This window comes from Ichthyophthirius multifiliis (genome assembly GCF_000220395.1).
Source record: "Ichthyophthirius multifiliis unplaced genomic scaffold scaff_1120509251342, whole genome shotgun sequence".
Lineage (NCBI taxonomy): Eukaryota > Ciliophora > Oligohymenophorea > Hymenostomatida > Ichthyophthirius > Ichthyophthirius multifiliis.
Window position 1 is genome coordinate 135,667 of NW_004085967.1, and position 18,094 is coordinate 153,760.

At 15.5% G+C, this 18,094-nt stretch overlaps 2 protein-coding genes across 2 annotated transcripts, besides 14 other annotated features; both read left to right on the forward strand. All coding sequences in view use genetic code 6, as the record gives it.

Annotated features, from left to right (window-relative positions):
• The first annotated feature begins 1,252 nt into the window (after positions 1–1,252).
• Positions 1,253–1,330: a microsatellite.
• A 1,721-nt stretch (positions 1,331–3,051) lies between these two features.
• On the forward strand, positions 3,052–4,366 carry IMG5_185590 (hypothetical protein; the record flags this gene model as incomplete). The annotated part of the gene is made up of 3 exons (XM_004027272.1): positions 3,052–3,557; positions 3,612–4,116; positions 4,175–4,366. 3 exons carry the CDS (start codon positions 3,052–3,054, stop codon positions 4,364–4,366), a joined length of 1,203 nt encoding a protein of 400 aa, XP_004027321.1.
• A 126-nt stretch (positions 4,367–4,492) lies between these two features.
• Positions 4,493–4,535: a microsatellite.
• A 1,903-nt stretch (positions 4,536–6,438) lies between these two features.
• Positions 6,439–6,468: a microsatellite.
• Positions 6,469–6,770: 302 nt separating this feature from the next.
• Positions 6,771–6,868: a microsatellite.
• Positions 6,771–6,879: a microsatellite.
• Positions 6,787–6,879: a microsatellite.
• Positions 6,880–7,203: 324 nt separating this feature from the next.
• Positions 7,204–7,249: a microsatellite.
• A 193-nt stretch (positions 7,250–7,442) lies between these two features.
• Positions 7,443–7,480: a microsatellite.
• Positions 7,481–8,587: 1,107 nt separating this feature from the next.
• Positions 8,588–8,638: a microsatellite.
• A 656-nt stretch (positions 8,639–9,294) lies between these two features.
• Positions 9,295–9,337: a microsatellite.
• A 258-nt stretch (positions 9,338–9,595) lies between these two features.
• Positions 9,596–9,629: a microsatellite.
• Positions 9,630–10,550: 921 nt separating this feature from the next.
• Positions 10,551–10,593: a microsatellite.
• Positions 10,560–10,598: a microsatellite.
• A 1,977-nt stretch (positions 10,599–12,575) lies between these two features.
• IMG5_185600 (MIR domain protein) lies at positions 12,576–16,999 on the forward strand (the record flags this gene model as incomplete). Its single annotated transcript, XM_004027273.1, has 5 exons — positions 12,576–13,203; positions 13,306–13,408; positions 13,504–13,593; positions 13,941–14,528; positions 14,656–16,999. 5 exons carry the CDS (start codon positions 12,576–12,578, stop codon positions 16,997–16,999), a joined length of 3,753 nt encoding a protein of 1,250 aa, XP_004027322.1.
• Positions 16,630–16,679: a microsatellite.
• Positions 17,000–18,094: the final 1,095 nt, after the last annotated feature.

The following is an 18,094-nucleotide window of genomic DNA, read 5'->3' on the forward strand; positions in this document are numbered from 1 at the left end:
ATCACTTTTTTTTCTTTAAAAATTAAGGACAATATTTATTATAGTGAATAATATTTTTCTTCCTTGTAAAGTATTTTCATTAATATCATGGATAAAATCATTAAACTTTTTAACAAAATACTTACATTCATTATTTAGGTAAAAAATAATATATATTATTTATATTACTTATTTAGGTATATATTAAAATAATGCAGGACTTTATATTCATAAATTAGATTAATAGGTATGATTTTAATTATTTATATATTTTGGGCTTTAGCAATACATGTAGCAATGAAAGATTATAATTAACATTTTTCTACTTTTTAGTAAACAATGGTTAATTTTTTTATAGTTGATTTAAATAATTAAACTATTGAGCAAGCAATAAAATAATCAATGACATTATAAGAATATTATTTTGTTTATGTAACTATGCTAACAGGAATGAGAAATATAATATTTATTTTATTACTTGCTTTAACAATAAACACAATTAGAATAGCATTTGACTATGATTATGATTATAGATCTCCTTTATAGAAAAATATTGTAGGCAATATAAGTAATATAAGTGGAAAATTAGAAAAGTTTTTAAAATAAACAACGAATACGATAAAAGGAAAATCGAATAAAATTGATGGCAAATTAATAATTTGGTTATTTAATTAAAAAGAGAATATTAATTTTGAAGAAATAAAAATGCATATGGAAGAAGAAGAAATCAAACTTATTGAATTTAATGCTATTTTTTAAGTTCAATAGTTTTTGCAATATTTATTTAAATTAAGACCGAATTTACTATATAAAAGTTCACATTATTTCAGAATTATTATTAATTATTGTGAAGAAGAAAACACTGAATTTTAATTTGGAAAATCTGAATATTAAATTCAAAATTTTTTATTTTAAACTATTAATTCTTATGAATTTTTCTTCAATTTTTTAAAAGAAAGAGGTAGTACTATACCTGTTATGATATTTTGTATGAATAAAATGCATGAACATGATAAAATGAGATTAATTAAAAAATATAGTCATTTATTTTTTACCTAAAATTTATAAAATTTAGATATTTTTACAAGACTTAAACCCCTTGAGTAAAATTAGGCTTTTTAAAATTAAAATCTAGCAAAAGATTTAAATAATCAATAATAATATTTTGAAGAATAATACTCTTCGGAGATTGAAAATGATCTGGAATATGAAGAAGATGCAGAAACGAATTAATAAAATGTCTTTTCGTAAGAACTTAAACTATGAAATAAAAATATATATTTATATATATATATATATATATATATATATATATATATATTTATAAATATTATTATATAAATATATATATCTTATATAAAAATTATTTTTTATAATTAATAAATTATTATTAAATAAAATATATAAAAATTAGTTTTAGTAAAATAAATAATTAATATTATTTTCATATTTTTTTATTATAAATATAAGGCTAAACTAAAAATGCATTTTTAAGTTATTAAAAATCTTACTATTTTTTAAATTCGTTATTGAATATTATATATTAATTATTTTTTATTTTTATATTATCAATTTAATTTAAAATATTATTGTTAATAATTAAATTTTCTTTTTAAATAATTTATTTAAATTTTCTGTCAACATTACTATTATTTTAAAAATTCTAATCATTTTTTGAATTTTAAGTAGTTTTTTATGAAGATTTGTTATATTTTTTTGCTTATTAAAACACTTTTTTATTCATTTAATTATTTATACAAGATGATATTAAATTAATTTAATATTAATTATATATTTCCTGATTATTTTATTTTTTATTTTCAAATGAATTCTAAATGAAATATTCATCTTTTTTAAATTCCTCAAAAGAACGTTAATAATATTTTTTATTCATTTATGTTTAAAAATTAGTATCAAAACATGATCTATATGCATATTTATTTTTGTTATTATATTATAAACTCCTATTAATATTAGGCTCAAGCTTAATTAAAGAATGATAGTGAGCATTCATTCTATCTTAATTTTTCTCTTAAACCTTCTTTTTCCAATCCATTTATCTTTCATAAAAATAAGAGGTATAGGTTTAGCTTTATTTGATGTGCTTGCTTTTATTTATTTAAGGCTTAAATATACATTCCTAAATCTCCTTGTTTTATAATTCTATCAAACGCTTATTTTTTAGAAATTCCTTTCTTTTCTAAAATATAATTGTTTTGTCTTATATAGAGATATAATTATTACTTTTTAAATTAATTTATAATTTATTTTAATTAAAATAATAAGTATTATATTCATATAAATTTACTTTTCATAAGATAAATTTTAAGCTCTTTTAGTTATTTAAGGTTTAAAACTACATTCAGTTAATTATTATTAACTTTAAACAAATTGAATTTATTATCTAATTTAATCCTACTATTTCTTTTATTCTAAACCTCTATTGTATAAATTAATAAAATAGAATACGTTTTGTTTATTTTTAATTGGAGAATTCTAATAGTTATATTAGTTTTATTATTAATTAATATTATTTTACTATTAGTATTTTTTCTAAATTTTTAACTCTTATTTTTTTTATTTTAGCCTCTTCATACAATCAGCTTATCTTTTTAAATATAAAATTTCTTCTTCTGAATTTTAATGGGTTTCATATTTATTTTAATGAAAAGTATTATTTTCTTTTTTTAATTGATAAATATTTATATTTTCTTAACTTTTTTCATTATCGCTTACTTCATATGATTATTCAACTTAAGCTGAATTTTAGTTACTTGTTGATTGATTTTCAATGTTATTTATTTATTATAACTAATCATATTACTTTTCCAAAGTTAAAAATTTTTGAATTAAATTTTACATTTATATACCTTAATTGTTATATCTAACTTTTATGTTTTTTTGATAATTTTAATCATTTGCTATTAGTTTATTTTATTGATCGCTTTACATATCTTTATATATTATATATTTTTTGTTTATAAAACTTATATTTAAATAAAAATATTTCAAAAAAACAAAAAAATATAAATCAGAATTATTTAAAAAAAAAAAGATTATAATAAATAAAAAATGTATAATATATTAGAAAGCGCATATAATTTTCCATAAATGGATAAAGCCTTATTATTTAAAATGGCTTGCAATAATGAAGATTAGCTAAATTCTTTATTATCTTACTATAGAGATAGAATAAACGATTTTGATAAAGAAAGAGCAGAATGGCTGCAAAATTTAAACGGAATAATAGCTTCAGAATCAGAAAAGCATAAATTATAGTGGGAGTTATAAAGAAGAAAAGAAGAAATAAATACTTTATAAGGTACATTAGATAATTTTCGAGGTGTTTTATATTAAGAAAGATAAGAAGTATTAGCCATACAAAGAGAAAATGAATTACTGAAATTGAAATAATTTGAAGATTAAAAAAAATTAGAAAGTTTAAGGGCAATAGTTGAACCAGTAGAAGAGAACATAATAATAAATAGAAATTAAAAGCCAGAAATAAGCTATTAATTTTAAAAAGTAGATACAAATATTATCAGAAATAAACAAAATTTAGAAAATATATTAAAAAAGTAAAAACAAAAAATAATATATTTTAAACAAAATTAAATAAAATATAAAAATAGAAGCGGTAAAGAAGGCATTGTTAATGGATAAGGAAAATGTGTTATAAAAAATATTCATATGCCAAATGAAAATTTAGATAATTTAGAAGATTAAAATTAAAATATTAGGCAATAAATAGAAAACGAAAGATAGGAAAAAATGGAATAAATTGGTAATTTAATATCAGAAATCAATTCTAAATAAGAAAAAAGACTAGCAAAATAAAAAGAAATTAACTCAAAGTCTAATGATTTATTAAAATAATCATAAATATTAGAATAATAACATTTAGATATGGTTAAAGAATTATATACTTTAAAAATCACTACTGATGAAAAAGAAAGAAAATTCTAAGAAGAAAATGAACTGATTAGATTAAAAAATACTGTTATAGCTAATAAATTATATATTCTAGTTAATTAAAATAATAAGGAAAGTGAACAAAATGAAAATGAAATTAATAATAATACAAATTCTTATAGAAATAAAGTAAATTAAAAAGACGAAAATATCTAAATGCTTAAAGTAATATTTTTTAAATATGTTTTAATAAATTTAATTTATTTATTTATTTAATATAAAGGAATAATATAATCAAGTTTCAAAATTGTATTTAAATAAAGTAAAATAATTAGAAGAAAGTTTATCTAAATTAAATGAAAAGTAAAATTGTTTATAAAAAGTTAATTATATATATATATTTATTTATATTTAATTATAGATATATTACATAAGAAAAAAAACGAAAAATGTAAAATTAATCTTATAAATCTGATATTACTGTACTGAAAAAAAAGATAGATTAAATTCTATAAAATATTCGTGAACAAGAATTTCAAATGCAAAATAACGAAGGATAAGAAGAAGAAGAGGAAAATAAAGAAAATTAAGAATAAGAAGATAAATATTGAAAAATTAAATATATAAATTTAAATATTAAAATTATATTTTTTATAAAATAATAATTTATATTTATAATAAAAAAAATAAAAAAGCTTAAATATAATATATATATATATATATTAAACATATAATATTTTTATAATAATGTAAGTGGTTTTAATAAGTTAGTTTATATTATTGCTTGTTTATCAATTGTTTTTTAAATACTAGTTTTATATAGTTAGTTATTCAATAGCATTTTATAATCTTTTTGTTTAAGTAATAAGCAATATTTAGTTTTTATTAGTTTCTTCATTTATATTAATAAGTTCATTTTATAAACTAAATACATATTATTTTAATTTATTGTTTTCTATTTAAAAATCTTCTATTTTTTATCCTGTGAATTGTATTTAATCGGAAATAATTTTCTTTTATATTTCTAAATTTTAAATTCTTCTATTTAAATCCCTTTCTCTTTAAAATTATAATCCCTTTTTATATTCCTAATATTTATCTTAGCTTTAATCTTTTTATTAACTTAAACTTCTATTTGATTATAAAATAATATTTTGAATTGAATTTTATTAATTATTAATTGATTAAGTAGGAGAAAATAATTAATATATTTAATATTAATTAGCCTAAGAAGGACTATATAAAATTTAAAATGATTGTTAAGTTATATTACACGGACTTATTAATTAATATGTGCTTATTGAATTATCCTAAGGAATTTAAACTTACGAAACACTAATGCTTCTTGGTTATTTTTGTGTATATTTTAATTAATATAATTTTTATTTATTCATTATTAATGACTTTGAATAAAATTTATATTTTTATAATAATAATTAAATTTTTATAAATATTTTATTTGTTTTTATTATATTAATATTTCTATAAAAAAATATCACAAAGTAATATTTTAGTTAAATAATTAAATTTCAATAAAAATAGCATTTATTTATTTATTTTTAAAAAAATAAAATATTTACATAATTATTATATTTAAAATAAAATATAAACATTTTAAGTAAATTTCAAAATTTTCTTCAGTGAATGAATATAATTTTAAATTATAAATTATTTAAAATAGAAATAAAAATTTTAATAATAATTATGAAAAATAAAATCATTCATTGTCTAAACTATCATATTAAGTTTGATATTTTTTATAAGTAAATTAATTTTTATCACCTATTTGTTTATTTATATAAGCATTTTTTTAAGTTTTAAATAAATTTTTATTCAAGAAGTTCCTATTTTCTTTAAAATTACATAAATTTTAATTCTCAATTTCGTTTTAAAACTAATCTTATCCTTAATTATTATCTTAAGATTAATAACTGACCTCAAATTAATCCTATATATCATCCTAAGAACTTGAAATATTAATTTTAATATTTTTTTCCTAAAATTTTTTTCTTATGACCTATCACTAACAAAATTTTATTGATTTAATAGGTTTTGTCTTAAATTTATTTATTCTTCAATTAAATTTTCAATTTGTATTTAATCTTAAATAAGGTTTTTTTAATTTTATTATAACTCTAAAGCTTTTTGATATTTTTAATATAAATTTTAGTAATCATTTTTTAATTCTTTATTTTTAATTTCCATTTCATTTACATGTAAAACTATTTTATATAATTTTTACTCATATAATTATTCATTTTTAAGCTTTTCTTCTAATACGATTTCTAACTTTTTAATTTACTCAGAAAATGGTTTTTTTATAAAAAATATTATTAAGTTAATAATTCGATATTATTTTTATTATTCATAGTACTAATTAAAAACTAATATTATTCATTAGTCTCTTTTAATTCTAAAATAAATACTTCTTAATGTTTCAATTAATTATTCAAATTATTTATTTGTTCGTTTTATTATTATATTTCTTATTACATATTTCTTATATTTTTATTTAAATTACTATTGTTTTCTTATTATTCATTATTAATCTATATTAAATTATCTATTTTAAATTATAAAATTTAGTTTTTTTATTAAAATTCCTTCTCTATTTATATATTAATGTCCTCTTTATATAAATTCTAATCATAATCTTCTTATTTTGTCTTTTCTTTTTTCAAAAAATTAGAAGAAATTTCCAATTCATATTATGAACTTAATTAGGCATATTTATTATTTAATTAAAGATACTTATTATTTATGTTTTTTTGAGATTATTTTAATTTAATTTAATTTTCTTTTAAATCTTCAACTTATTTATTTAAAATTTGATTTTCTTAAGTTAATTAATTATTTTTATTTCTCAAATTATCTAGATCTTCTTAAAATTTAGATATTTGTTTATTTTAAATCATTATTTTTTTCTTAAAAAGTTTTATTTTATTTATTTAAATATTAATTATTTTCTTAAAATTTATTTAATTTATTATTCAATTCAAGTATTTTTTCAGTATTATTCTTATTGTTTTTGGAAAATGTTTATTCGTTTTGAAAAAATTCTTCATTTAATTTTTTAAATAAGCGCTCTTTTTCATTAAATCCTAATTTTATTTCATTTATTGTTTCTTCTTTTTCCTATAATTCTTATTTTAATTTTCTTATTTATTAGTTTAGTTCTAATAAGTCATTATTTAATTATTATATTTATTTCTATTTTTCGTTTTGGGTATTTAAACTGTTTTCAATGTTTTTTTATTAAAGATTTTATAATTCATTTTAATATTTTATATGTACTTATTTTATATTGTGTTCTTTTTCTTATATTTATCTTTATAATTTTTCATAATTTATATCTTATTTATTCAAATGTTTATTTAATTAATTAATTTTTTCTTCAAACTCAGATAAAAGTTTTTAATTTTCATTTATCTCAGTTTTTAATTATTATATTTTTTTCTTTTTCTTTAATTTCTATTCCTCACTTTTCTCAAAATCTAAATTTAATTATTTAATGGACTTATTTTATTCTTAAAAGTCAACTTCAAATTGTTTTATTTAATTTTTATATTCTTTAATTTCTTATTATTTATTAGTTTTTATTTCCTATATTTAGTTTTCATACTTTTTTTGCAATATGTTATTATCTTCAATTAATTAATTAACTTAATTTTAATATTCTTCATTTATTTCTTCATATTCTTTCAATTTTAATAAAAGTTCACTTTTTTCTTATTCAATATCTTCTTCTTCATTTAATTTATTTGTTTAAAAATGTTTTATTTAGTCGATTTCATTATATAATTATTCTTATTATTATTTTTGCATATTCATTTATTCTTAATCATTTAAATGTATTTATTGTAATTTTTAAAGTTTTTCAGTTTTATTTTATATTTCTGATTTTAAATGATTTTAACCTACTTTTAAATTTTCGATTATAATATGTAACTCCTTTATTTAAATTTCATAGTTCTTTAATTCTTAATTATGTTAATTTTAATTTAATATATTTTATTCTTATAGTTAATTATTTCTTTATTCAAGTTAAATTAGCAAATTATGTTAATAATCAAAATCTTATTCTAATTAACTCATTTTTTATATTTCATTACTTTTTCTATAAATAATATAGAATATAAATAAAATTGTTAAAAATATATATACATTTTTATTTTTTTATTTATTTAAATTAAAATTTATATTAATTTCTAAATTACATTATTTTTAATTATTCAAGTTCTTTTTTTACTACATAAAATTAATTAACTAAATCGTTGTTTTCTTTTAGTAAAATATCAACTTTTTATTAAAATTAATTCTCATTTATTTAAATGGGTTCAAATTAAACTTATTAAACAGGTTTATTTATGAAATCTTAACTTTAAGATTTTAAAGGATTTATTATTTCCTATTTTATTATAGGTTTATTCATTTATATTTAATTTGAATTTAATTAATTTTATTATATATATAAATCTAATTATTGTTTTTCTTCTTTTAATTATTTCATTTTTAATTCCATTTATTTTATTTATTAAAGTTTTTGATCTTTTGTTAATTACGTTTATTGCATTATATTAACTTCTGAATAAATTTTTAAAAATAAATAATTATATTTTGATTACATGATTCATTATTTATGATTATATTTTAATTCATTTTTTCTTATTTTAATGATATTTAAATTTTTTTATATAAAAAGAATATTTTTATTATAAAATAAAACAATTTTTTTAATTAAAAAAAAAAAAAAATACTAAAGTATAAAATATTTATTTTATAAGAAAAATAAAATCAAAATTATTTTTATTTTATAACAGTATATCCATGTTTATCAATATCTAATTAAATCAAAACTTAATTATTCTAAAGTTTTTATTATTCTAGGTATTCTTTATGCCAATCAGTCTCGCTCTTTTACTTAAACTTTTCTTGATATTCTTCTGGATGATTATTTTTACAAAATTCTAACTACTATTAAGCTTAAAGACTTTTATCCTTAGTATGATTTAACTTTTAAAATTTAGCTTACTCTATTTTTTCTAACTTTTTAATAATAGATTCTTTATGTTTAGCTTATGTGATTTCCCATTCATGCTTTTTGCTTTATATTTCTTTGATTTCTTATTATTTATAGTAAAAATAATTTTATTATTTTTATTTTCCAAGTAATTTCTGTTACTTAATAATCTAATATTTCATTTTTAAATTGTTTATTTATAATTCTTCTTCGCGTTATTTTCTTGCTAATTCTTCAGCTATTTATTTTTTAAATTCTTATCTTTTTTCTTTATTATTGTCATAATGTTATTATTTTGACATTTAACATTTTAACATATCTAATTATCCTTTTGGATGAGTAAATGGAACTTCGTCTACCTCTATTTTTTTTCTTTCTTATTCTTTATTCTTTTATATTTTTTTTATTTTTTTATATATAATTTATAAATTACTTTTTCAGACACTTTTTATTTTATTTAGTAAATTTATTCTGCTTTTAAAGCAGTATCGTAGGCTTTTCTTTCTAACATTAATTCTTCATTAGATAATTTATTTATGCGGTTAGTTAATACATTTAATTTTATTTAAATCATTTTATGGTGTTATTGTGCTTAATATAATGATGATTATGATTATTATGATTTATTTTTTGTTGAAGATATTTTAAAATTGTTTCCTGAATTATTATTAGAGTAAACACTTAAATTCATTTTATTTTTTAATTATTTTATTGTTTTTTTTTAATAATAAAATTAAATGCTATTTAGAAAAAAGAAAAAAACAAAGTAATTATTTATTTTTTTATTTTATTTCGTTATTATATGTAATTATATAGTTTTAACATTATTAATTAAATCTATTATTTTTCAAAATAAATTTATTTATTTAAAAACAAAAACATAACATAAATCAAATAATAAAGTATTATTAAAAATTAAATAAATAATAATTGTATATTATAATTTTTTATATATCAAAAAACAATATTTATTTAATTTAATTTATTATCTATATAGTTTTTTTATATTTAAAAACAATATCTTTACATAAGAGATTTGTTTTTTTATTTTCAATTATATAATTTTTACTTTATATATAATGTAAATAATTATTTTTTTATCATTTTTATTTATTTTTATTTTGTTCTAAATAAAATTCAAAATTATTATATTATTTGTATTAAAAAACATTATTCAAATATAATTTAGATATCAATATATTATTTTTATAATTATTGATTATTATTTTTATGCTCATTATTTTATATTTTAATATACTATATTCAATTATTTATTTAATTATATAATCGATGTTTATAAATATTTTTATAAATTATATTTCATTTAGAATGTTATATTTTTTATAACCTAAACATAAAAATTGTTTTAAAATTTTTAAAAATAATTATACAATAATAAAAAATAGATAATTAATGCATATTTTAATTAAGTAAAATTCAATTTTAGAAAAATTAAAGCTAACTAACTTAAAAATTATTAACCTTATAAACATAAAAAACATTATAATAATAAAATAACTAATATATATTATACAAAATTTATTATCTCTAAAAAAAATCATTTGAAATATTTTAATTATATTTTATTTTTTATACAAATCTTCAAAAAAAACATATTACTCTATTTATATAATAAATTAAATTTAAAATAAAAAAAAAATCTTAAATATAAAAAAAAAATCAAAATTTTATATGATAATATATTTAAATACATTTATATAAATAAATTTTTATGGGCTAACATATAGGAATTAAACAATTAATAATTAATATAATCTAACTATATTTTTTAAATTAATTATCATTAAAAGATAAATACTAATTTATTTATAAATATATTATTAGTAAATAAATATAAAAAATATATATAATATTTAAAATCTAATTATTTATATTTTAATTTCAAAAAATCTTTTTTATTTTTTTAAAATCCAAGTTTAATTTTTTTTTAATAAAAAAGATAAATCCTTTTATAATAATATTTTAGTTTCAACTTATTTAAATAATATCAGAAAAACTTCCAATTATAAATAAATTTAGATTAAATTTTCTTATTGATTATTAGTAAAATAACATCTGTATTAGTAAATCAGATAAAAACATATTTACCATTCTTGTTATAACTTTTTCTATTTGAAATTATTAAACTTTTTTTTTTTCTTTTTTATTTTCAAACAAGACAAGAGAAAATATTAAATAATGTCTTTTAATTTAATTATGTAAATTTTTTAATTTAATTGAAAATTAAGATATTAATAAAAAATTGCTTTTCTATAAAAAATAACAATTTAGAGTTAATAAATTATTTTATTTTTACCTTTCTATTGTTTTAAAAACCTTTATTTGTTTATTTTAAGGACTAATAAATATATTATAAAAAAAAATATATGCTAATATATATAATTGAATATATTATAAATATAAATGATTTATTTATCTTGGTCTAAAGTTAAAAACATATTTATTTTTTTGTAATATTTAAAAAAATGCTATTATATTTAGATTTTATAATTAATTAATTTTGACTTAATTTTAATTTTTTCTTTTTTGAAATTAATAAATACAAATTTAATAATTAATTTTACAATACAACTTAAAGTAAAAAATTGTTATTTTTAATTAATTTTTTTCTTAACATTATTTTACTTAATATATATATTAATAAAAAACTTTAATCAAAATTTATTTAATATGTGCTAAACCATTACAATTTGTATTTTTTTTTAATTTTTATAAGTCTTTTAAATAAATAATATAATGAACTAATATTTTATTGTTCGTATAATATAAATTTAAATCTTTATTCTTAATAAATAATTAAAATATATATCATTTATAAGTATTAATTTATTTATTTAATTATTAAATATTATGTATCATATTTTCCATTTTTAGCATGAAAACATAACTTTATTATCATTTGCTTCTGTTTAATTATCAAATAAAATATTTGCTCTGCCTCATTAGACTAAATCCATATCTGAATCTCAAATCTTTTTTATTAAAATATAATTATTTAATTATAAGGAGAAAATTTTTTTATATAATTCTAAAGTAGGGGTTTTTTAAATTAATAAAATTTCATTTTTTAACAGAGATTTTTGTAGGTATAATTAGATATTATAAATTAATATTAATTGATATTAAACTAAAAAGAAAGAAAATTTTTATTAGGTATCAACATCTGTATCATAAACATTTTAATTTTATATTTTTAACCATTTAATTTTATAGTATGATTTGCTTTCAGGAACTCTTATAATTAATTAAGCCTAAATTTTAATTATTTAAGTTAAAAGTATTGATTTCTTGCTCTTAAAAGTAATAATAATATTATTATTTTTAATTTTTTTAAAAAAATTATTATTTTATTTCATCTATTTTTATATAAAAGTTGTGTTTTAATAAATTGACGTTTTTTAATTAAAAAATTAAAAAAAATATATTAAAATGAAAAATTAAGCATATTTTTATAATTAAAAATGAACAATAATTATTTTAAAAATATAATAAAGAAAAATATATTTAAATATTTTAGTTAAAAATTATTACAAGCCTTAATCAAAAGTATTTAAAAATTTTAAATATATTCTGTATTAATTTAAAAATATAAATTAATTAATAATTTTAATTATTAAGAAAATTGACAAAACATTTGGAAATAATGAATACCAATTTTTTAACTATTAATTATAAAGAACGATAAAAAAATATATCATCTTCCACTTAAATAATATAAAGTAATTCAAATTTTTGTGATAACTTATAAGATTTTGCTAATTATTAAAATTCAATTTCAAACAATTTAAAAACTTTATTGTAAACAGATATATTTTCAATATAAGAATAACAAGAGTAAAGATAATCAATCCCTTTTAAATTTGGTGATGTAATATCTTTAAGCCCTGATGATTAACATTTTAAATTTATAATGAGTGATGGCTTTGTTTAAACTAAAATTTAGGTAAAAAATTTAGAATATGATGGTAACGGATAACTATTTGATAGATGTTTATTTAGAATTTATCCAAAATTTAGCTTTAATTTTTAAGATATTATTTTAGCAAATAATTAATAAAAATAATATTAAAATTAGGAATCTAAAAAATAAGGAAAACTTTTGAAAAAAGTTGTTAATTAATAAGATTTATAAAATAATATTATTTAGGAATATAAAAATAATATTGATTTATTCTAAAAAATTAAAGGTTAAGAAATAACTTTTAATTAGGATATTTAACTATTTCATTTAGCTTCCAATAAATTTTTAGTATGTAATTACTCAGAATCAGGTTTTTTATAAAAATATATTGTTTTTCATATTTTAATATTTTTAAATTCTAATTAAACTAATTAAACATTTTCTTTTATTTTATTTTCTAAATTATTTTTAGTTATTGAAAAAGAAAACTTTAAGTTAGAATTATAACAGTTTTCGTCATAAAATACAATTTTCAGATTTATAAACTCTTATTCATATTAAATTAGAAGTAATGGGTAAAATCTAAGTTTTTGTTAAATTATTTAGTTTATTTTATGAATATTCAAATATATTTTTTATAATATTTTTACTAAAATAAATTAATTTATAGGGTAGTAAATATTAATGATTTAGTTTATATTAGTTGTTAAAATTCTTATCTTGGTAGAATACCTTATATTCGTTGTTCAGAAATAAAAAAGTTAGAAAAGAATATTAATACAATTAAAATCATTAATACCGAAGAAATAAAAAACACATAAAGATAAAACAGTTATTAATATTAATAAATATAAAATTTTCAATAAGAATAATAACAAAAATAGATTTAAATACAATAATAAAATTCATTAATGACAACGTATTCTTATTCTGAAATTGCTTAAGAATAAGTTTATATATTTAAAAAAAATAAAAAAAATATTAAAAATATTAAATAAAATCTATTTGTTATTATTTATAGGCTATAGTAAATCTACAATATTAATTTAAATCTAGAAGAAAATAAAGTGTAGATACATAAAATAAGATAAAATTATATGGAGATAGATTACAACTAATAAATCAGATTTTTTCAAACTAACAAAAACAATATTTAAATATACCTTCAAGTAATTTAAATTAAAACTAAATTGTATAAACTACCGATATTCTAACCAATTCAACTTAATCAATAACAAATTAAATGAGACAAACTTAAACTCAAAAAAGAAGATTTTCTAGTAATAATTTAAATTATTTAGAATCTAATAAGTATAATTAAGAAGCTAATGTATCATTAGATTAGAAATCTAAATGGAGAATTTTAAAATATAATAATTACGAAGATGACTAAAATTTATTAATGTATGGCGATATTATTTGGTTACATCATATTGAATAAGCTAATACTTTAATTTTGAAAAAAATAGAATAATAATTAAATGTTACTATTGAAAGCGCTACTTAAAGAGAAGTTTTTTAAAAATATGAAGGTAATACTAATGGAATGTGGGTCATTGAAAATCTTAATTTTTAAAAAGGTGGAAAAGTTAATTGGGATGATATTTTTTTGTTAAGGTTTATATTTTAAAATAAAAAATTATTTATATCATATAACTTAGAAACTTTATTACTGGATAATATCTAAATATTATAGTCCAAAATAATGAAGAATTTTTTTTTGAAGGATATTTTAATGTTTTGAATGCTCCTAATCACAGTTCGTTATTTCAGTTTACTCAACTAAATTTTTAATAGGAAACAAGCAATTTTATAAATAAAGATTCAATCTTTTATTTAAAATCTATTTTACATAAAGTAATTTTTTGTAAAATATCAAAAATTATATAAACAAACATAAATATGTAAATAAAAAGGGATGGATTCACATAAAAGAAAAATAATATTATGAAAATTAATCTTTATAGCATATAAAAGATGAATAGCTTTTTAATATGATAGGGAAACTAATAATATAAATAAGAATAAATTAACCATTAGATGAAGATGCCTTTAAGCTTTACAAAGCAACAATTGCAGAAATATAAGAAGCTAATTTTTTAGTAAGTTGCTTTCCAATTCTTAAAGCTTCGATATAATGGTTAAAATAATTGTAAAATATTGAAGATCGTAATATGTTAATAAAAGAATTAATAAAATAAGACTTTGAGGAAAGATTTAAAACTTTAAATCAATGTTTGAATGATGTAAACGATTTCTGTTAAAATAAAATAATAAATATATCAATAGAAGAGTAAACTTTGAACTTTGGGAAATTAAATTATTAAAGATAAAAATTATTAACATAATTATATTACATTGATTTGATAACTGAATTATTATAAAATTTATTAAAAGAAAAGGAATTAGTTGAAATAATGAATATTTTTTAGGAAGAAAGGAAATAAAAATTTGCTCTAAAAATAAAGTCTTGTTTAAAAAAATAAAAAGTAGTCAAAATAAACATAAGAAAACTAGAAATGTAACTAATGAATAAGTCCAAATATTATATTGAAGAATCTGAAAATATTATTTAAGAAAAAGCAAATATTTTTAGATTAATCTAACATTAAAAAAATAAAACAATGAAAAAATATGTATTTTATTTAAAATAGAAATATTCTTTAGCATAAAATGCTTATAAACTAATGATCTAAATATGCAAAAATAACAATGAAAATGGAAAATATGTATATAGTTAAAAAATAGGACTAATAAAATTTCAATCAAAATATATAAAAGAAGCTATAGATTTTATTATTTCTATAGTAGGTAAAAATGAATTTATATTAAATAATTTAACAGATGATATATATTTAGCTGAAAGAAAAAAACGAAATTTAATATCCTTGTAATCATTAACAATAAGTAAATAAAATGCACTTAATTAAATATCAGTAATATAATAAGAATTAGATTTTAATTAACTAAATAATAATATTTTATTGTATTTTATTAACTCTGTTTTATAATTAGGAAGTTAAAATAGGAACCCAAATTTCTTGTATTTTTTTCGATCTATATGCAAATTTAAGGGTAAAGGCATTTCTGTTAATTAGGAAATTATTTATAAATTTCTCTAATAAAAATAAACTTTAGAAAAATGTCTTTTCATTCCTATTTCTATTAATCCTAATAATCATAATTAAATGTTTGTTTTTTTTAAAGATAACTAAAAAACACTTTTAGACGAAAAAATACTAGGGAAAGACGTTTCTATTTATTAAAATTAACAACTTTTATATTTTGTCGAATAAATAAAACTTCTTTCTGATCTTTCTCTTTCTAGAAATTACTTATGGAATGATAGACTTGAAAAAATGTTCCCTTTAGAATATTTAATCAACTAAGTATTTAACGAAAAGCTTCATGATGAAATCAGAAGTGCTTTTTGCCAATTAGTATCAACTGTATATGTAGATCACGAGCCTTTAAATTTACTTATACTACCGAAAATGTGTAGAATATATAAATCAAAATATTAAAAATATAACTCTAAGAAATAAAAACATATAGAAGAAGTTGAAGATAATGATATTCTTAAATAATTCAATTTAAAAACTGTGTAGAAAAACAAGACTATTTTTTAACAAAGATAAAAACATTTTGAAAAGCTTGTTTTCGATTGCATATCATTCATTAATTAAAATATTAATATTATAAAATCCTTTAATAAATCCTAAGATTCTAAAAATAAAAAAAAACTTTTTTTTAAAATTCGCATTTTAATATAGTTAATGAATAGAACACAAAAATTTTATAAAATATTTTAACTTTTAATATTATAAAATTATTTATAAATTTAATCAGATGTAATATTTTAGAAATTATTAATTAAAAATAATTATATCCTGAAATTTTAAGATGTTTAGTTTAACTTTTTGAATATGATTAAGATAATTTAGTCCTAACTTTAAATTTATCAAAAAAAAGATAAGAAAAAATAGAAACCTTTCAAACTGTTCATAATTAAAGTTATTTTTCTGCCGGCCTTAGTGGCTTTAAAATTGTTGCAAACAAAATTATGGATGTTACCTAAAATTTAACTATTGGAACTATTAAAATGGTAGAATGTTTCATTGGAATGGGTAATTAAAAAAAAAAGAAGTCATCGAATAATTATCTGAATAAAGTGAAAGCTATATTTAAAATAATCCTTTAATAGGAAGCTTAATTTCTTTAATTTAATTAATTAAAGGATAACAATAAAATGAGGATTAAAATTAAAAAAATTAGATTGAAATAGATCTTAAATAAGAAATTTGTAATCTCATTCATTTTTTTCAAAATTTAAGAATGGATTATTTAATTTATAATTTCTTAACTTGGTTTGATATAATAGGTACTTTTTTATAAAAAATAAACAAATTAATAAAATTATGAATTTTATTTTTATTAAGGAAAAGATTTTAAATTATATGAATTAAATGATGAATAATTATAAACTAAATTATAATAAATAATAGATGATAAATTAATAACTGTAATTCCTAATGTTTATAAAACAGGGATTTATGATATAGATATTTAATTTAAACCAATTTAAAAAGGAATCAAAATACCTAGATTTTTCTTTTAAAAAGATAATTAAAAAATTAAAAGTAAATAAAAGCCATTTATTGATTATGTAAATGAATAATAAAATTATTTCCCAGATTTAGACTAATTATTAGTTGGAAATTAAACAAATAATAATGTAAAATTTCACAAATTATAATATTATTTATTTATATAATTATTTTTATCATTTAAAATTTAGATAATTAGTTCAGAAATATTGCCATCATTATTACTAACCTTTTATTTAATCCCAGATTTTTAATTTTTAGATAATCTATTAGGATTAATATTAAAATTATTTAGTTAAACATGGCATTTATTTAATAATCTTTAGTAATTAGAAATTTTATTTGATAAGGAAGATATATTGCCATACAAAGTATTAATTTGATTTATTTTAAATATAAACTTAATTAATATTATAAAAAGGTATATTAAGATAGAATCTATAAATTAAAGTTAATAGCCGAAAAATCTGAAGTTTGGTTAAATTAAATATCAGAATAAATAAAAGTAGAAAACTATTAGAATGATAATATTTAAGAAACTATTAATGCATTAAACGATATTAATTGCTTATTTTTTATAGGAAGCCTAGTAAATGAAGATGGATCGATTATATCTTCTTAATTTTATGATTATTATATAGAAAACCTAAATAA